The sequence below is a fragment of the Zalophus californianus genome, chromosome 12 (genome assembly GCF_009762305.2).
Source record: "Zalophus californianus isolate mZalCal1 chromosome 12, mZalCal1.pri.v2, whole genome shotgun sequence".
Taxonomy (NCBI): Eukaryota; Metazoa; Chordata; class Mammalia; order Carnivora; family Otariidae; genus Zalophus; species Zalophus californianus.
The window spans coordinates 99,861,960-99,882,863 of record NC_045606.1 but is presented as its reverse complement, the minus strand read 5'-3'; the positions used below and the strand labels follow the sequence as shown (position 1 = coordinate 99,882,863).

At 47.0% G+C, this 20,904-nt stretch overlaps 2 protein-coding genes across 10 annotated transcripts in view; one reads left to right on the top strand and one right to left on the bottom strand.

Annotated features, from left to right (window-relative positions):
• The window catches only part of ZNF862 (zinc finger protein 862), a 36,692-nt gene that overhangs the window by 7,164 nt on the left and 8,624 nt on the right, over positions 1 to 20,904 (bottom strand). For 7 of the 9 annotated variants that reach the window (XM_027573978.1, XM_027573972.1, XM_027573973.1 and 4 more), the window contains 5 exons: positions 19,053 to 19,164; positions 17,145 to 17,249; positions 14,749 to 15,440; positions 12,858 to 13,035; positions 506 to 610 (listed from right to left, as the gene is read on the bottom strand). In XM_027573978.1, coding sequence (XP_027429779.1) covers positions 506 to 610; positions 12,858 to 13,035; positions 14,749 to 15,440; positions 17,145 to 17,249; positions 19,053 to 19,113 — 1,141 coding nt within the window. In that variant the 5' untranslated portion in view covers positions 19,114 to 19,164. Of the gene's footprint in view, positions 1 to 505; positions 611 to 12,857; positions 13,036 to 14,748; positions 15,441 to 17,144; positions 17,250 to 18,778; positions 18,853 to 19,052; positions 19,165 to 20,904 lie in introns of all 9 variants that reach the window. The other 2 variants (XM_027573979.1, XM_027573980.1) reach the window with 2 other exon arrangements.
• On the top strand, positions 8,855 to 9,402 carry LOC113911411 (cytochrome c oxidase subunit 6A1, mitochondrial-like). The gene has a single exon (XM_035723313.1). The coding sequence runs from the start codon at positions 8,860 to 8,862 to the stop codon at positions 9,187 to 9,189; it is 330 nt and encodes a 109-aa protein (XP_035579206.1). The 5' UTR covers positions 8,855 to 8,859; the 3' UTR covers positions 9,190 to 9,402.

Here is a 20,904-nt window from a genome sequence, read left to right as displayed (position 1 = left end):
CTCTTTCGAGGCAGCACAAAGAAATGAGGTTAAACATCTGCAAGTCTTCCTATGAGCCTTAGAAAGAAGGGGAGGTCGAGCAGTCTACACAGTAGCCTTGAGCCAGTAAGCCCCTGAGATACACAAAACAGCGAGCTCGCCCGGACCAGTGGTGCTGCCGCTGGAAACCGGAAGAGGAGGAGAGAAGGGCGGCTCACAGGCCCTTGGGTCACACGGCTCCTCACAACCAGGGCCTCCCGCACGCACCCCCGTCAGCTCCGCCACGGGTCCCGCTAGCACTTCTGCTCATCAAAGGGCCTCCTTTGTCCCATACTGTCCCTGTTTCCCTCTTTGACACTCAGAGGGCAGAGTTCGTTTCTTACTCCTCTTTGTCCAGCAGAGCCTGACACGAGGCCCAGTGCGCAACAGCAGCAGGACAGGGGCGGCCAAACGGACACCAGATGACTTGCCATGGCCACACGGGCCCCGGGATGTGCCCTTCAGAACTCGGTAGGGCAAGACTCACCTGGAGGACGACCTTTCCCCCACTTTGGCCCGTTTGGGTCCTTGATCCAGGGTGCAGCTCGACGTTCCAGTTTTGAGATCAAGTCTGGTTTGGCAGCAGCAGGCCCTGTTGCAGGGACGGAGAGTCAAACTGAGGTCACTGCTATGGAATCAAGTCAGGTAGCCTGCCCGAAGCTATCTGTGGAAACTGCAGTGTTCAGTTCAGCCTCTGAGTCTATGTCTCTATATAAAGTCTACGCAGCCAGGGCCATGACGAAAACATTCCCATCTTGTGTGCCAGTCTATTCCTAAAACCCAAGAGGCAGTCAGAGTCAGGTGCACCCCTTAGCCAGGATAAATCACGCCCTTGGCTCCGTGGGCCAGCCACGGGAGCCAGGGGTCAGCTGAGCGCGTCTGGAGGGAGGTGGACGTTGCGGGGGCGGGCACGGGGTGCAGTAGGAGCAGAGGGCAGGGATGATGAAGAGGGCCACGCGAGACGGGGAAGACCGCCGCCGGCCAGCACTCTGCTGTGCCCGTGCTCCCAGAGCCACCACGGCTAGCCGCGGGGCAGGTGCCTTACTGCATGGGTTGTTTTCAGGGGCACTTGAAAGTCCCCTTAAAAATGTCCACCACCTGCCGTGAAACCTGAAATCCGACTAGAAGAGATTCGTGCCTTTGGGTTAAGCACTGACCTTTATTTAAGATATGAATATTCTCAGGGGTATGAAAAGAAATTGCTTTCTTGATTTAAAATAAAACCCATTAATATCTACTTACATGCCTTGGTATGTGTGTGAATGTGTGCATAAACTTTCTGTGGAGGGACACAGGAACAGCTTCTCGGGCCATAGTCATTACGGTTGCCCTGCATCTCTTGGATCACTTGAATACATGTATATATTTATATTTGTTATATGTGTGTGTGTGCATCCGTATATCTACTACTAATAAAAATATAATTAAATACATTGTTAAAGTGTGGTAGACTGAACCCACACCCTTCTTAAAACATCTCTAAGATGAGGACAAAGGAGTAACAGTAGTAACATTAATAATACAAAGAAATGTTAATACACTTTTGGAAGAAGGAAAGGAGATAAGAGAGTAGAACAAACAGAGCCGAACAGCAAATGCTGACAAAGGGGGCAGGAAGGAGAAAGCAGTGCGTTTGACTGCAGAATCCCCCAAAGACCCCGGGACTGGAGGCGGCAGAAGGTGGTGGGTAAGGAACAGGTGGGAAGGGTGAGCACCTGGTCTGCAGAGACCACTCCAGCCCGGGGCCTCCCACCCATTCCAGGAAACCCGAGAACGCTGCCACCCTCGCCCACCCTCACCCGAGGAGGAGAATGGAGATTTAGTTCTCGGAAAAACTGAACTGAAAGGTTCCAGACCCGGGGAGAGTGGGGATACCGGAAGAAGAAGGCAAAGGGCCGCAGTGATGAAGAGTCTGTGTTCTGAAAGGTGCACTACTCAGCTCCAAGGACACAGGCTGGGCTGCTGGGGTGAGTCTTCTGTGGAGAAACAGAATTGCCCCTCCCCATCCCCTCCTGCCCCAAAGGCCCACGGGACACTGACTCCTGCAGCTCTTCAGTGAGACCGGCAGAGAAAGCTTGACAAGCCCCAGCCACCGTGCAGGGCTGCCTGCCAGGTTTCTCAAGGCTTTACTCTTAAACCTGAATGAACCGCAGGATATTTATTTAAGACAAGCCTCTAACATGAAACCAGTAGGAAAAGGGATTGGAGGAACTACAGAAACTGCAGGGAACAAAGCAGAACTTAAAAAAACTGTTATTCATGTTCCCAGAGAGAAAAGTCGTGAGAGTCATCTGCAAAAGGAGCAACAGGGGCTTTGAGAGTAAAAATAAGAGAGAAGAGGGGTATCTGGGTAGCTCAATCGGTTAGGCTTCTGCCTCTTTGTTTTGGCTCAGGTTGTGATCTCGGGGTCATGGGATCGAGTCCCCTGTGGGGCTCGGCGCTCAGCACAGAGTCTGCTGGAGGTTATTTCCCTCTCCCTCTTCCTCTGCTCCTCCCCCAGCATGCACTCTCTCTGTCAAATAAATAAATAAAATCTTTTTGAAAAATATGATAGAAATGAAAACATGCAACAGACTTGTTAGAAAATAAACCTGAGAAAATCTCCAAGAAAGTAGAACAAAAAAGACGCAGAAAATTGAAGAAGAAGAAGAAAATAAAATAGAACCAGAGGCTCAATTTAGGAAGTCCAATATATAACTAACAGGACTTTCTTGAAGAAAGAAAATAGAAAATCGATAGGAAGAAATTGTACAAGAACATTTCCCCAAACTGGAAAACGTTGAGTTTTCGCATGGAAGGGAACAGTGTCCAGACACCCAGGATGAGAAGTGAAAAATCACTGATACTATTAAACACTTCAGAACACTGCACTAGATCTTAAAACCTTTCAGAGTAGGAAAAATGGGCTGTGTTCAAAGATTTAGTTTTAAAAAGGCATTTAGACTTCTCCTCAGCACCAGTAATACCTAAAGGCAATGCTTTCAAAATACTGAGGAAAACTCTTTCCAACCTAGAACTCTATGCCCAACCAAGCTTCTGATTCTAAGGACCGAGTAAGGCATGTTCTCCCATGTGCCCTTTCTTGGGAAGTTCCTGGAAGATGAGCTCCAACGAAATGAAGATATAAACCTGGAAGAAGAGATAGAGCCAGGGAACAGGAGTGGGACAAAGGAAAGTGTGAGACCACTAAGTAACAGCCGAAATAACAGCCAGTCTAGACAGAGCAGGAGGATGGAAGGCCTGATAATGGACGTCCCCAGAAAAAGAGTGAAATTGGTCTGTCATGGGATGCCTGATCATGGGGAAAAGACTCTTCAGAGGTGGGCGCCTGGGTGGCTCAGTCGTTAAGCATCTGCCTTCGGCTCAGGTCATGATCCCGGGGTCCTGGGATCGAGACCCACATCGGGCTCCCTGCTCCGCCGGGAGCCTGCTTCTCCCTCTCCCACTCCCCCTGCTTGTGTTCCCTCTCTCGCTGGGTCTCTCTCTGTCAAATAAATAAATAAAATCTTTAAAAAAAAAAAAAAAAAAGACTCTTCAGAGGAGTTTTATAATTCCCCGGGGGAGTTAGAGAAGAATCAATGAGAGGACAGAAAACTAGCAAAATAAAAAATAAGAAAATATTTCAGTTCCAGGGAGGAAATATCCTACAACAAAGGAAAATCATCATAATATGCCACTTTGATCAGAAATAAGTAATACATAATCATAAGTAGGCAAACAATTTACATTGAATTAATCAAGAAAGTGTGATGTACTTGTTCTGAGAGGGTGGAGGGACGGAGTAGGGGCCCGGGGTGACGGAAGAGGGCTGGATCTTCATCTTCCACGGTAGGAATCAAGAGAGAATATCCATGTAAAATCGACAGATCAGGAATAGCAATAGAAATATGCAACAGGATATTAAAGTGTGAGTCTGCCTGCCTGTTTTGGCGCAAGGTCCAAAAAGATAGGAGCCAACTGTCCCCCATCCCAAAACTAGACCGAGGCCTGACTTGGAAAGGAGGGTGGCCGAAACACGGGGCTGTGACCCTAGCCCTCGGCAAGAAGAAGGAGTCACAGTGCTGGAAGTGAAGAGGTCAGGAAGCTGGATATTACAGATGTTTCTGCAAAGAGATGTCAAGTGTACTGTGAGCCCCCCCACTACCATTGGGGGGCGGTGCTGTGGGCGCTTCCCCCTGACCTTAAGCCTAATGGGAATGACATCCTGACCTTTATCCTCTGGGATATGGGGCTCCTCATGAACCCAGGCCTGCAGAAGACTAAAGGCAGAATCTGACAGATGGGCTCCTTCGTGGCGGCCATGTCGGGGACAGCTGACATTCCCAGGGTCTGTTGGAGCAAAGGATATGTTTTCCGTGGTCCAGACATGGCCCCCGAGGGAAAGAGAAGCCTGGGGCCACTTCGAGGGACTCTGCCCCTGGCTGTTGGCAGCCCAAGAACGAGCGCAGGCGGGGCTGACTGCCACAGCAGACGGTCACTGGTGTAGAGGGACCTGCGGCGAGTGACGGCAGGGGCGCAGAGAACCCACAAACTCACCCGGAGAGTCAGCTTGCCGCGATCGCAGCCACAGATGGACGCCAGGTCGGACCGCGGTCGTAACTGCCCCCCCACTCACCCGCCACGGTTCCCACCCAGGCCACAGCAGAAGTCGTGGGCCTAGCTGGGGGGCGGAGGAGGAGGAGAAGCCCCTCCTTCCTACCATGACATTCCAGATTCCACACCCGGGCCAGGCCGAGCTAGGAGAGGTGAGAAACTTTAGCTTTAGCTGAAGTCTGGATTTTTGACTACTACACAAAGACTACACTTCTCTTTCCTAATTTAGGGGGAGGGTGTACATTTTTGTAGCATTTAAAACTTATTAAAAAGTTCCAATAATGATACAAAGAACTCCAATCATTTACATTTTGTCCCATTTGCTGCATCATGCTCATGCTTTCCTGCGCCCTCCCCCTCCTCCCTTTGTCTCCTCTATGTATGTGTATGAATAATATATAAATAATAGAGATGCAACATTTTTCTGAACCGTTGAGAGGAAAATGTTTTCATACCCCCTTCATCCCTAAATATTTCTGCATGTATCACTCAAGGAAAAGGGCATTCTCAGGGCGCCTGGGTGGCTCAGTTAGTTGGGTGTCTGACTTTGGCTCAGGTCATGATCTCCAGGTCCTAGGATCGAGCTCCACGTCGGGTTCCCAGCTCAGCGGGGAGCCTGCTTCTCCCTTTCCCTCTGCTGCTCCCCCTGAATGTGCCCTCTCTGTCTGTCTCTCTCTGTCTCAAATGAATAAAAAATCAATAAGAAAGAAAAGAAAAAGAAAAAAGACATTCTTTCTCTCCTGGGGTAGGCAGAACTCTAACATGAGCTCCCATGACCCCGGCCCCTCCTCATCCCTGCTCCTTGCAGTCTGGGTAGAACCTGTGACCCGACACCACACCCATGATTATGTGACGTTACGTGGCTATCTGGGTGACTTCACCTGACCACATCAGCCCTTTAAAAGCAGAGCCAGTCGGATCTTCAAAGCGCCAGCAAGATTCGACACACGGCTGCTGGCCGGAGAATGGAGAAGGCCGTGTGGAGGGGACGTGAGAGCAGCCTGTAGGAGCTGAGAATGATGCCTGGTGGGAAGCCAGCAAGCAAACGGGGACCTCAGTTCTACAACCGAAAGGAACTGAATTCTGCCAATGACTTGAATGCGGCTGGCAGCGATTCTTCCCAGAGCCTCCCGGCAAGAGGCCAGTCTGATGGACACCCTGACTTTGGCCACGTGAGACCCTAAGCAGAGAACCCAGCTGAGCCCATCTGGACTTCTGACCTCTAGAACTACAAGATAAGAAAAAAGTTAAAATTTTAGCCACTGGATTTGTGAGAATTTATTGTGTGACAACTGATTTCACCTGCTAAAGAGAAACCAGAATGGAGGCCACAGTTTGAATAGAGCCCCAGACCAGACACTCATAAACACGCCATCAAATCTTAAACTGCCCTCATTTCACCTTCATGGGATGCTGGCCTTAAACAAAACTTAAACTTTCTTCATGACAGTGTAACCTTACCACAGTTCCAAGCCAATTGGCTACACGCACGAAAACTTACACAGGGCTACTACCCTAAAAAGAATCTAAATTTCTAGTAACCAACCACAATTAAAAAAAGAAAAAAAACCCAAAGTACTCCCTCCTTCTTATTTTATAAACTGAGCTTTAAATGCCGAGAGCCAAGCTCTTAACCACCTTGGGTTTGAAGTCTCCCTGTTCGTGAACAGCCACTTTCTTGCTCAATACAGTATTCGTACCAAGTAAAGCTCCCTGAATTTTCTCTTGACAACCCAAAGGGTGAGGGGAAAAAAGCTGCACAGAACTGATCCAAACAGGTAGTGATGGGAAAGAATAAAGCTGTCTTCTGATTGCATCCTATGAGGTTCGCTCTTTTGGAAAATAATGTCTGTGCGTATTTCTTAGAAATCATGAGGCACATTACTAGAGGAAGCAGTTAAGAGCTTCTGGGGAGGGGGACCCAGCAACAGAGAAAGGTGGGACAGGGTACTGTCATTTTTGGTTTAAGTCTTGTTAGAACGACGTAGATAAAAAAAAGTAATTATGAAGAAATATTTGTAAATAACTGGAAACACACAGGAGACTGAATATCCCCAAATCTGTGCACCTCATTTATATCTTCCTTGGGGCTCGGCCACCCCTGCCTGCCCCACCACCACCACACTGGCCCCAGGAATTGTGCACCCCAACTGGACTTCCTGGAAGCTGTGGCTAAAATGTTGCCCCAAACCTTTTCTTTTTGTCCCCTTCAGAACGAGTGAGACAGAGGGAAATTTCAAACAGATTTTTCTAAGTCTTAGTAATGGAAAAATGGCAAAGGGGACCTAACTGTAGCAAGTGCATGCACGCGCGCGTGCACGCACACACACTCACACACACACACACACACACACACACACACGCATTCCATAAAGTCCATAAAAATGGTTTGGCTTACAAACACAGACTTTCAGCCCTTCCAGGTTAATGCCATCCCAAGGCTGGCAGGCCATACCCGTGAACCACTGGGAGACAGCTGGCACTCTGCCTTGGTTCTCTCCTAGCTCCTGCAGCGCCCCCACTTGGGGGCCATCACATCCGGCCCACCATGCAGCAGTGGCCTCCTACACAGCATTTGAACTCCTGCTCATCTCTCACTGAGGGCCCACCCACTCAGTTTTGGTTTCTACCTAGAGGCGTGACTTCTGGCCCCAGCTCTGTGACGTCTAGCTGTAGTTAATGACCTCACCTGTAGAAAAGGCACTGCCCACCTGAAGTGCATGACCTGCCACTTAGCATGTAATGACACTTTTACTAATAAAAACAAGGGATTCCACAAAGTCCTTATACTGGCATGTCTACTTTTGTTACTGACAAATATTAGTTTCTTAACGATGGAATCTAATTGAGTCTTCTTTCTGGGGGAAAGCAAGAGATGTCATCAAATATGACCAAAGTCTGAAACCAGAATTTAAAGTATGGAAAGAGTGGCGTCTGGATGGCTCAGTCGGTTAAGCGTCTGCCTTCAGCTCCGGTCATAATCCCCGAATCCTGGGATCAAGTCCCTGCTGAGCAGGGAGCCTGCTTCTCCCTCTGCCCCTCACCCTGTCTCTCTCTCTCTCTCTCACTCTCTCAAATAAATAAATAAAATTACTAAAAAAAATAAAGTACAGAATTAAAAGAATGGTCAGAAACTCTGTAGAATGATAAAGTAAATAGCTCTAAATAAACAAGTCTACATAAGAAAAGGCTGAAATAGGAAAGTGTTAAAAACATCCTGCTGTAAATTCTGCTGCTTTCCAGTTCTCCGTTGCTCCTAAGAGGCGAATGTTTAGAGACTATGAGGCCAGAGCAGCTGGCCCCGGGCAGCCGAGCTTGTCCATCTCCTTTGAGTGAGAGCCCAGGCTGTCCCACCACCCGTCCTTCTGCCCCCCCACAGGGCAGTGGGGAGGTGAAGGCACTATGAGGAGAGCTGCCAAAGATGGCTGGACACGGGGAAGAATACTTCAGGAAGTCTCTCAGCCCTGTGCTGAAGTTCGAGACTTAGAAACAAACCCCTCTGGGCGCCTGGGTGGCTCAGTTGGTTAAGCGACTGCCTTCGGCTCAGGTCATGATCCTGGAGTCCCGGGATCGAGTCCCGCATCAGGCTCCCCGCTCAGCGGGGAGTCTGCTTCTCCCTCTGACCCTCTTCCCTCTCGTGATCTCTATCTCTCATTCTCTCTCTCTCTCAAATAAATAAATAAAATCTTAAAAAATTAAAAAAAAAAAAAAAAAGAAACAAACCCCTCTGTCCAGAGGGATGTGTAGTGAGCAAGAATCAAAGCAAAGGTGTGCTATGAATGGGAGAGACTGACTCTGGAAGCCCCTTGAACAGTTCTTGGAAGCTGGGGGCTCTCATTGGCTTATATGCTACTCCTTGCTGCAGGGCACTGTCCTACCTGGATCCAGCGGCAAAGTGTATTGGGAAAGTTGAAGGCTTCTCTTGGATCTACTGGATTCTCAGGGAGCCTTCCGTGGCCTTTTGCTTTGAGTGCTGTGTTCCCCTTTTACCAGAGTGCAGCACTGCACAAATTCCTGTTTCCCCCATGGCACGTTCTGTCGGATTGCATTTACTGGCGAACGAAGGACAGGTCACGTACCGGGCAGAAGTCACCATTCAAGGCTAGAGTGGGCTTCCGGTTGCCTTAAGAGGAGTCAAGTCTCTTGGGTAGTGAGCTGGAATGCCTACAGGGGAAGTGGGGTTCCTGTTTTCATTTGAAAACTTTATGATTAAGAGAACCTTTAAAAACTGATTTCACCAGGTCGAAAATGGCGGCGGCGTCTGTGTCCCGGCTGTCTGGGCTGCTAGGTCGGTCCGGGGCACAGCTGGGGCGTTCCATGTCGAGTGGCGCCCACGGCGAGGAGGGCTCAGCTCGCATGTGGAAGGCTCTCACCTACTTCGTAGCGCTCCCTGGCGTGGGTGTGAGCATGCTGAATGTCTTTCTGAAGTCGCGTCACGGAGAGCACGAGAGACCCGAGTTCGTCGCCTACCCCCATCTCCGCATCAGGTCCAAGCCCTTTCCCTGGGGAGATGGTAATCATACTCTATTCCATAACTCTCACGTGAATCCACTTCCAACCGGCTATGAAGAGGAATAGAGAGAACCTGGACCACCACCCAGTGGGGACCACAGCACTGGTTTGGACCATGACTCTGCACACGGACCAGAAGTCTTTGGGACCTTAAGCTCACCTTCCTTACTTGTATCAAATGATGACCAGTATACCGATCTTCCATCCCTTTTCTTATGGCAGGAGATGGCTTAAATAAATAACTTAGATTGGTCCATGAAAAAAAAAAAAAAAAAAAAACAAAAACTGATTTCACGTAAGTTTTTGGTGCCCATAAAAAATGTGGCTGCAGTTGTTGACTACTTTCCTAGGTGGACGAGACTCTTACTATTGTAACTTAACAGTGTTCCTTTACCCCCTAGCTGAGGCCATCCTTCCCCAGAGGAATGGCTTTGGGATCAGAAGATAGGACTCTGGCTTCTGTGCAGTGTAAATGTACACACCTGTTTCAAGCAACTTTAATGTTTTTTGATTGGTTTGTATCTCATAGCTCAGTAGCTGATAACAAAGTTAAAAATTCTGTGCAAAAAAAAAAAAAGGAAAGTGTTAAAAACAAAACACACACCTCTTTTTTTCTCCATAAACCAAGTGACTGTCCTCTACATGTTCAGTCCTATTGATAAGACAGGCAATGAGGCCAAGGAGGGTGTGACAGGTGAGTGGACCTACCCTGGGAACACTCCATCTGTTGCAGAGCTCCAGTCCATGCAATTTAACTGCCAAATACCTGACAGAAATTAATACTACGTCTGATCACATCAAATTGAGACTGTCTTTTCAAGAACAGGTAAAACAATTATAAAATCTGAAAGAACAAATCTACTAGTTGTAAACCCTAAGAAGAGCAATGGAAGAATTAGCTGGGTTCCCTCAAAGGATCTGAGCAACAGGAAATCAACAGCACGATGACCTGCAGACCCGACGTCCCACCACCTAAGCTGAGCTGGGCTGCAGCAACATGAGCTGATCACCGGGGGCACCCAGTCCCCTTTCTCCAGCCAGTTCTCGTGGAGGGAAGGAGCTAACAGCGACCTGCACAGAAGGTCTGAAAGAGCTGGGAAAACTGGCAACCTCCTGCAAGGGGGACTGGGGATGGGAGTGAAGACTTCTAGAAAATTCTTACACTGTTTGAAGTCTTAAATAATCTCATCTTATACCTGGTGTATAATAACAATAATATTATTATTGTTGTTATTATATATTAACAACATGATTAGCACAAATCTCAAAACAGAAAGAGATGGAGTCCAGTTGGCAGTAAACATCCACAAGCAGGAAGTATAAGGAGCGTAAAGGCACACGCAATGCACAGAATAGAAAGAATTTCAGTTTCTCTGTTTTCTAGCTACTTAGCTGGGATTCCCTGGTCTGTTTTCTCATCTAAAAAGACTACTACTACCTGCCTGAGAGGTTTGGTTTAAGGATTAGAGAGGATATATATATGAGACTCAACACAGGACCTGCACACAGTAGATACTCAGTGACCAGCAGAAGCCACTGTTATGATTTCCAGACATAAGAATAAAAGAAAGACACAGAAGCTTCCTGAAACACCCAGTATAAGCAGATCACACACAGTCTTTTAAGACAAAATATAAGAAACATTAAAAAGGGATGGGAGATTTTGTTCAAAGGCCAACAGAACTTTTCTTGGCTGTGAAAACTATGATGGGATTTTCTTTTTCAAAATTTAAGGTCACTCCAAGGAGAAGTCCTATTTGTAAAAAAAAAAAAAATACTAATAATTGAAAGATAGCATCAAATACTATTTGATTCTCAACTCTTAAAGTGGTTGTCACAGGAGGATGAAATGTGGGAGGAAAAACACTCACCAAAGCAATATAGCACCTGCACTGTATTTCAACACTGTTTTATATCCCAGTGATCAGCTCAATGCCCTTTAAAAGTTCATATTTAAACATATAAATCATTTTTGTTTGGCCCCAGTTATATTCTGAAGTCTCCTTAAAGTTTTATACTTCACACATGAAAACTGTCTAAATCAGACAGCAATTAAAGGATAATCACTGAAGACCTAATTAAAGTCACAAAAAGGGATCACACATGCAACTCTGTTTCCAGACTTCTGTACCCGTTTTAGTCCCACAGATGACTGACGAGGACAGCCCCGTTCTCTATAAAGCCTTCCCTGACTCCTGCTGCAACCCTCAAGCAAACTTAATTACCCTTCCTCTGATTATACTTATTGTTCATCCAAACAAAACATAACCCAGACTGAACTGCCCCTTATTTCCCCCAGGGAGCGAAGATTTCCCCCTTTCCTCACTTACATAAGTTAAAAAGAAACTGACCAAGCGCTTACATGGAGCTCGGCCAGCCCCAGTGTCAGGAGACACCCCATGCTCAATACCAGTCACCCGCTGCTTTCCACAGGAGTCCCCAGGGCAAAGCACATCACTAGTGTGCATTCCTTTCAAGCAAAAGCCAACTTCTTGTAAGTGGGTGTGTACTTCTTAAAAATGAATTTCCCTTCATTCTCACTGCTTTTAAACAGTGCCAGGGCTAGTGATGCTCTTTGAAGGCGTACTTTGTACAAGTGCCCTGGGCCGAGGGCATGAGGACAACACCTCTATTGTCACAAAAGAAACCAGTTTTTACATCATTTCTGAAAGTTTGAGGAGCCATTTAGAAATTACGAACAATGATAAAAACAAGCATATGGGTCAGGAATGTGCAGAAAATAATCCATATTTTAGCTGCACATGAAAGGGTGGTATAAACCAAGGGCTAGGACATCAGTGAAATCACAGATATTCTTAGCTCTTATCCTGTAGAAGTCACGATGCAGATTGCTGCTGTATTCCTAGGTCATGCACAGCAGCCTCTTCTGGAAGGTTGCTGTTACCAGATATGCTAGTAAGTAAATAAGAGCTTTCTAAGATGAAAAGTTGTCTTCCTTTTTTGACGCCCCCTGCCTTCCCTTTTTGATGAAAACCCTGGGTATCTGACAGAAACAGAAGGTAAAGAGACCAAGAGGCAGATGCAAGAGAGAGCACTCTTCTGAGAAGGTAACAAGCACTATTATGTTCATCTTTCTCCAGTACCCCCACTAGTGACACCTCGGCCAAGCCCACCAACGCTTGTCGGCCCCTGGGCACGAGGAAACAGCCCTGGCATAGGAGGAGAGGCACCTCCACGCCTCTGCCCATGCCGTCCCTCCCTCTGTCATGTCCAGATGCCCTTCCTTCTCCCTGTCCACCTGTCCTGTCGCCCCACTCAGTTAAAACATATCATACCCTGTAAAGACTTTCCCGATCCCTCCCTCCAACAGCCAGCAAAATGAAATCGTCCTTCCTCAGCAGCCTCAGGGCACTTTTCCTGAACTTCTCTTATGGAGCTTGTGTTATTTTAGAGTTTCTCATTCAAGTGTCTGTCTCTCCCGAAAACCTGCTAGCCCCCTGAAAGCAGAGACCTTGCTTCATTTGTGTCCATCTGGCACATGGGAGGTAGTCAATAAATGTTTGGTGGAGGATGGAGGATGGATGGAGAGATGGATGAAGAGTGGATAAAGTACTGTATCCCAAAGCAGGGAGAGTTCTGGGGTGCAAAAAATATAATCTCTCTCTATGTACAGGGAGAGGGCAGAAATGGGAAGATGACCACAAGCCACAGCTGCCCTGTGGGTTTCCCATGTCAGATGATGGTGGCGAACAAAGGTCTACGTGAATCTTTACCCAGGGAAGCCAACAGCTCATAATTCATCCGCATCACGTCTCTGTACAGCTCCTTCTGCCGCTTGACTAGCATGCCCCACTCCTCCCGGGTGAAATACACCGCCACATCCTCAAACACCACCGGGAGCTCCTCAAACACCACAGGAACCTCCTCAAACAGCCCCTCTTCAGAAGGATCCTGCAACAAAGAGCAGTAGTCACTCAATACGCCTCTTACGCCAGATACCCAGCGTGATACTTTTAGGGTCCTTCTCAAGGCCTATTTCCCTTGGGAGGCTTGCCAAGAGGCCCAGATGTAACTCCGAGGAATTAATGTATCCATCGAAAGTTAGAGAAGCAAATTTGTGAGGCCCAGAGTTAGTAGGTAAAAAAAAAAAAAAAAAAAAAAAATGAGCCTCAGTCTGATCCTAGGGTCTCTTAGGAGGTAATAAAAAAGCGCTGAAGAACAGGGGTCCTGGCAGAGCCTTATGACTGTATCTTGCCCTATACAGTCCTAAGGGGGTGCCTTCTACTCAACCATGACTACAATGGTGACCATCTGCCTCTAGCACCTGCTAAGATTTCCCACTGGGAGAGGAAGAAAAAAGACGTAGTACAGAAGAACGAAAGATGCTTATATTCAGTGACTCGGTTGACACATGCCTTATTGCTAAAGGAATTCAAATATAAATGGTTAGACCTATTTATTAGCTTCTAATACTAAAAAGTAGAATGAACATGAACATGAAGAGAAATGAGCTTCGTCACTTTTCTAGATTCTGGAAAAATTCAAGCTTACTAACTTTGGCTGGGCCCTTATGATGTGAGGTCTGAGGAACAGCTGAGCTATTCTCATGGGAATACCCGAGGGGTACTCAAAATGGTTTCTAGTAAAATCTTGCTTATATGAAATAGTTGAGAAATGGTGAAGGATCTCGTTACTCAAAATTCCAGTTCACACAGGTTCCTTACAGCCACCTTTGCAAAGAACTAGGAACTTACAAGGTACCCACGAGGTGAGCGCTGGAGCTTCCGGGCCCACGTGCGCGTGCGCAGGGAGTGGAGGGGAGGCGCCGCCGGCTGGTGGCCATGCTCCGGCGTAGGTGCACCACGAGCCCTCGGGCTCTGGCCAGGTCAGTCCCCCCACGCTCTGTGTCCTCCCAACAAGACAAGTTAATAGGACTTGCTCCACCAGCCTCAGAGCAGCATCAAAAACATTACATAAAACAACGCGTGTGAGGAAATTCTGCAGTGTTTAATGCTGCTGCATAATTCTGAAGTTAAAGTTAAAAACATTTTAGAAATTAATTATTTAAGAGCTCTGTGGTTGTTCTGTGGTCACGTATTATTTACTGAGTTCTGTGACTGTTTTCGATTCTGGATAAAGGTTATCATCCTGAACTTAAGAAGTTTTCTTTGTATCAGAGGTTGGAACGTTCTGTCCCACTAATTGTGTTCTGTTATCTGCGAAAGGAGATGAAAATAATAGGGCTGTTGTCTTAAATAAATAACACAGGGTGCCTGGGTGGCTCAGTTGGTTAATGGCTGACTCTTGTTTTTGGCTCAGGTCATGATCTCAGAGTGGTAAGATCAAGCCCCGCATCAGGCTCCATGCTCAGCAGGGAGTCTGCTTGAGATTCTCTCTCCCTCTCCCTCTGCTCCTCCCCCCAGGCATGCTCTCTCTTTCTAAAATAAAGAAAGAAAATCTTTAAATAAATTAATTAATGAGGTAACATTAGTAAAGCACATAAAACAATGCCTAGTGCACCGTAAGCATGTTAGGGTCTAGAACATTATAATGTTTGCAGCAGGTATGGCTATTATAATTTTCCCATCATCGTCATGCGACACGTGTTGTTGCTAGGATGGAATCCTTCCCCTTGAGACACAGCAATCATTACAAACACATTACCTGGCCGCCGGGTTCAGCAGCATCACCCAAAATGTTGACATCTGATGACCTGTGGGTATCATCAGTTTCTTTTTCCCTCAACTCAGAAATGCAGTCTAGATACAATGTAGGAAATGCTCCATTCCCCCCAGGGTCCTCCAGGTCAGCTCTTGGGCTGGGCAGGAGCTGGGCCATGTTATCGTAGGCTCCCAGAGGCCCCGGGGGGTACAATATGGGATAGTCTGCCGTAAAGAGGTGCTCAGGGCTGGCCAGGACATCTCCAGATTCCTCTCGGACGCTTTGGAAACGGTCCGCCCAGATGGGGTCCCGTGCTGCCAAGGCATTGACGCAGAACAGGTGAGCTTTGCTCTTGGCGTGGTATTTGAGAGTCTCCACCTTGAATGGTCCTGTATAACCTTCTATTAATCTTGACCGTTTGTCCCTGACAGATGGGTATTCGCGGCAAGCAGAGCAAAAGAGAGCCGTCTGCTCCTCATTCATGACCAGCCATGGGAACTGCGCAAACCAAGACTTCTGGATAGAGCGGGGCTTCAAGGGTTTTTTGCTTTTCCCTGTACAGTCTACCTCAAAGTTGCCATGCTCTGTGCTGAAGTGGGAAAGACAGGCTTTCTTCTGTGGGGGCAGATCTAGTCCGGCTTCTCTGGCAGGACTTCGTGAGTCCCTTTCTTCCATGCAGCCCATCTTATTTTTCCCTTTAGAGAAAAGAGACCAATGGAATTTGCTCAGAAATCCTATAGTTAGAGCCACTGCACCTCATGGGCCTCTCGGTGTAGCAAATATGAGAGCTGGAAATCACACACAAGAGTGGCCCAGGCTCTACTTGGAATTCTCTTCGTTCAGACCCCCAGCTCCCCAGGCCCACCTCACCTGACCCAGAAGACAATCAAGTGAGCTTTAAGCATCTCCCCCTTTTTGAAGTTTAAAGGGCAGATACGCCTGGCCAAAAAGATCTCTACAGTTTCATCTCTGCAACCTAAGATAGTGGAACCATCTTCAGGAGTTCCAACTTATTTATGGATAAGAACGCTGAACTTAATAAAATGTCGGTTAAAGAAGATAATTAAAGCCAAATCCTGCAACTCCATCCTCAGCAGGAATCCCCTTCTCCGGTGCCCCTGCCAGACAGGCATTTGCACTTTGCTCACGTATCTTTCGGGCAAGGGTACGGCCTACCACCTCCTGGGCAGATGGTTTTGGTCCCCAGAGTTTGCCTTAAGCTGTGCTCCACTTTTAAGTGACTTCCACCCAGGGTCTCTACTTCAGCCCTTCAGAGAAACACAAGTCCACTCTCACACCACAGCCCTTCCAAAGAGGCAACAACTCTCATGAACTAAGATTTTTCTTCCTCAAGTTAAACTAGAAATTTCTTTATTCACTCCTAAGTTGAAATGCAGCTTAGACGCTCTAAACTCCTCCACAGCCATTTCTTGTGCATCAACGTAAGTGCACATGCCCAGTGGCCAAGGACTCAACGGTATTTGCTCTAATTGTAGCCAACTCAGGAGCACAAAATGGCTAATAAAGAGAAAGCCGGGTCAAAATTAAGAGCCAAGCATTGGGGGTGCCTGGGTGGCTCAGTCGGTCTGCCTTCGGCTCAGGTCATGATCCCAGGGTCCTGGGATGGAGCCCCACACTGGGCTCCCTGCTCAGCAGGGAGCCTGCTTCTCCCTCTCTTCTGCCTGCCATTCCCCCTGCTTGTGCATGTGCGTTCTCTCTGTCAAATAAATAAATAAAACATTTTTTTAAAAGAGCCAAGCATTGGAAAACAAAATAAATTAGTATCTCTGAAGTCTTGGGCTCCATGTGGTCCCTCTGAGACAGATCACGGGGGAGAGCAGATGCCTGTGAGTCAGCTCCCGTAAGAGCTGTCCTCCCTTTTCTCCTACAGTGGGGGCTGCTCCACTCAACCATCTCATCCAATGACAAGATGTCACCTGGCCTGACTCTAGCCAAGCCAGTCCCTCAACAGGACAGGCTTCTCAGAGGAGAAAAGCCAAGATAAATCCCTAGAACTTAACAAACATCTGTCGATTCATTCAGTGATTATTTATCATGCAACTGCCGTACGCCAGACATTGGTCTCAGCAATGAGACCAATGGGACTATAGGAGTCAACAAGACAAAGTCATGTCTCCATGGAACTTAGCATATAGAATTAAAAATCAACATATACTCTCAGGAAGAAATAAAATAAAGGGAGATGGAGAAGTTGGAGGACGATGTTGAGGGAGATGTGCATATTTCAGATAAGGTGGTGGCTGGGGAAGGACAGCATGCGTGTGAGTGAGTTGGCAGAGAACAGGGAGAGGCCAAGGATGAGACAGGAGCCCTGGTGCCCATCTTTCTGCTCCCTCTCTCCAGCTAGCACCCCTCCTCCCGTGCGGATCCACACTTACCTGGGTGGTGGCTCAGAACATTCCTCTGGCCCTGGACATTTCCTAGCCATGGCTCTGGCCCTTGCTCAAACTTATAGAACAGCTCTGGGTTGGCAATAGTCGGTCCTGAGTCAGGAACAGAGAGAGGCACTTATGAAGTCTTGGATCCAGGTCACATCACAACATTAAGGAAGGGTCTACCTGGGACATCCTCCCCGCACTGTAAAATAATTGGTCAAGGACACAGGTAGGAATCTCGATGCTTTAGCACGGTGGTTTGGAAACTCAGACAGAAACTCAGATATCCATGAGGTCCCCAAAAGAATGGGGGTCTGAGTGAATGCAAGGAGAGGCACAAACAAGGCTCTGTGCCCCTTTTGAGGCTGAAAAGGTATGAAAACTAGTGGTTCAGAACAGAGGCTCATAAACTCAAATGCTGAGAGGGGTCAGACCAATAACATAACTGAGGAAACCAGGCCAGATGAGGAGGCTGTGGTGACCTGTGTGTGGGGGCAGCCGCTGCTCCCCCCCCCCAGGGGGAGGCCACCATGTGGAACTCAGAACTCAGGGTCAGCATAGCCAGACTGTCCTGCTTTTCAAGAAAAACCGGAAATCATAATTCCATGTGAAAGTTCCCAGGGGTTAAATATTGACAACTTATTAAATACTGTAAAGAAACTGAGGCACCTGGCTGGCTCAGTCAGAAGAGCATGTGGCTCTTGATCTCAGGGTCGTGAGTTCAAGCCCCACGTTAGATGTAGAGATTACTTAAATGAACTTAAAAAAAATTTTTTTTAATTGTAAAGAAACCAAGCAAAAGTGATGAAAGCCAAAAAAAAAAAAGTGATGAAAGCCAAAAAAAAAAAAAAAAGGCCCATGAGCTGCTACTCTGCAACTCCTGGTTTAAAAGAACCAGAAGTTTTCAAACTGGTTTTGGCAGGCATGGGAGAAGACCCAACCCAGCTGCAATCCCTCCACCCACAGAGAGCTGAGACTGTTGCTCCCATTAGCCTTGGACAGGGGCCAACATGACAAGAAGAGAAAGGCACAGCAGGTGGTCATCAAGGTGAACTGAGAAAATAGTACATATGTTGTACCCACAGCGGAATGACGATCACTTCTGTCCATGGTACTGAAAGTCTACCCACAGAAGCAGAGAAAAGACCCTCAGAAAACGGAAAAGATGAAAAATACCTACATGGGCACCAAGTTTGAAGTTGTTTTACCTCATTACGCCTCTACGACAGCCCTCTGAAGGAAACCAAGGCTTAAAAAGTGAGAGGGTTTGGGGCACCTGGGTGGCTCAGTTCGTTAAGCATCTGACTCTGTTTTGGCTCAGGTCATGATCTCAGGGTTGTGGGATCAAGCCTGGCGTTGGGCTCTGCGCTCAGCATGGAGTCAGCCGGAGGTTCTCTCTCTCCCTCTCCTTGCACACGCACACTCTCTCTCTCTAAATAAAGTCTTAAAAAAAAAAAAAGTGAAAGGGTTTGGTCGAAGGCACCCCAGTGTCACGTGGTGGAGGCTGGGACTGAGAGCAGATTCCCACATACCAGATGATCCTGTTTCTACCACCACTCACTACCTCCCAGGGCCCTATGGGCACCTGAAACAAAATCCATCCTGCAGCTCCACAGACCACAGGTGGGGCTTCCCACCTGGCACCCTGTGATATGGTGAGGCATCAAGGTCCAGTCTTGACATGCCCGACTTCCCCACTTCTCTTGGTCAACTGAAGGGGAGAAGAGAAAGGGTGGGATGTGAATCCACGTGCAGTTAAGTTACATATGGGACTGAGCAGATGAATAATGTAAACAGATCTGAAAAAAAAAATGGTAGGAGTCCAGAAAATTCTCAAGTGTGTCATAGTTGAATACAATCTGGAATGCTGATCTAGATTCAGGTGGCAGGAAAGTGAAAAGGAACCCATACCTAGTGGTGCCACCAGCTTGTCAGAACCACAGATCTCCCTCTGTTGCTGACTCAGCAGCATCCATTCTTCCTGAAGCAAGTATACGGTGATGTCATCAAACGTCACAGGAGCCTGGAGGGAAAAATGACACCAGCTAAGCACCAACTTCCTCCTTAGATTAGCCTTCCACTCCTGTGTTCATGACCACTTGAGGGCACCTATACTCTGGGAACCTATCAGGTTGGGGGAGGGGCATTGTCCATCTCCATATAAGACCTACACCCCACCTCTCTCACCTCCTGGGTCCAAATCACAGTGGGAATGACTCTCTTCTAGGAAGGGTCACACACCGAAATGGGAGTCATCAAGAAGGCTGACTCAGGAATTCCATTATCCTTTCCCTAACATGCTCTTTGCCTGCCCCAGTACGCAGCACTTCTCAGCCGGGGCCTCAGCAACAACTTATGGCAATTCTTGTACAAAATCTTGAACCTGGTAAGGAGGATGTATCTGATTCCTAGAAACAGCTGAAAGTCATTCAAAACTATGTCTGTCAATGAAATCAGTGATCAAGATAGACGAAGCTTTAGAGTGGAGAACTATATCCCATGGGGCTTGGAAAGTGGCTCTGTTCTGCCAAAAAACGGTATGGGGTTCAGGAAATATTTTGAGAAGCACTGGAATAAGATGGCAGATTGAACAAGTACACTGAATTTTGTATCCTTCCTGTGAATTTAGAAGATACCCTCCCCACCAAAACACTTCAAAGCAAAATCCCCACCAGGGTGGGAAACAAAACAAGAGGACAAAAGTAACGATTTGGGGAACTGAAAAGCACGTGAAAAATAACTTAGCAGATCCAAGAAAATCAAATCCTCACCCAGCAGCAGACAAATTAAGAAACAACCCAATTTATGCCAGAAAATCCAAAAAAGGCTCAGGGTCTGCAGCACCAAGAACCCCCACCCTGGGAGTGAAGGCAGTAAGGCTGAGACCATAAGAAGGGGTTGGGTGGGACGCTGTTCTCCAACAAAAGACTGTCCAGACTCCCCTGCACGGCTCTGCACTGACAAGCCCCCCTTCCATGGGCTCAGAGCTTCCAGTTAGAATTTGGGTTTCTGACTATTAAGTGTTAGCTAACAGCTTGACTACCAGACATCTGAGGAAAGTCTCTCACAGGGCTGAAGAGACCGAAACAGACAGTTGCAGGGGAAAGAAGCAGGCAGGAACTGAGGAAATGAACGTGAGGCATGGAGAAGAAAACTTTACAAAAATAGAACTATCATCATAGCCTCAGAGAGGTAAGCTACTGTGGCCATGCAACAAACCCTTATAAAAGAAATAACCAGAAAAGGAAATAGAAACCATTGCTCTGTTTATCCTTTTAATTTCATACCATGAACATTTATCACCTAGTCTAATAAATAAAATTATTAACAAAAAATAAATTCCCCACCGCCAAAGCAAAACAACATCTTTGGGAAACAGTATCTTGGGGTAAGTAGAAGTCCTTCCAGAGTGACAACTGTGAAAGGGACACTTTCTTTTCCATCTATGACAAGTTCTAGTATATTTGTCTAAAATCACCTTGTAACTTTATGGTCAGATTTCAAGCACATGAAATATCTATTTTAACTTCAACAGTAGAAACTTCTTGAGAAAAACAATACAGATAATTCTTACCAGTGACTGTTGAGTTGTATACTTAAAATAATAATTCGAGTACTCTTCTTATGAGTCAATACATGTTCACTGCAGAAAATTTAGACAGTGAGCAGAAAAAAAGTGTTAAGATCACCCACAACCCCCTTACCAAAACAAGAAGTACTATTGACATTTGGTATGTAACCTTCCAGTCTTTTGTCTATGAGT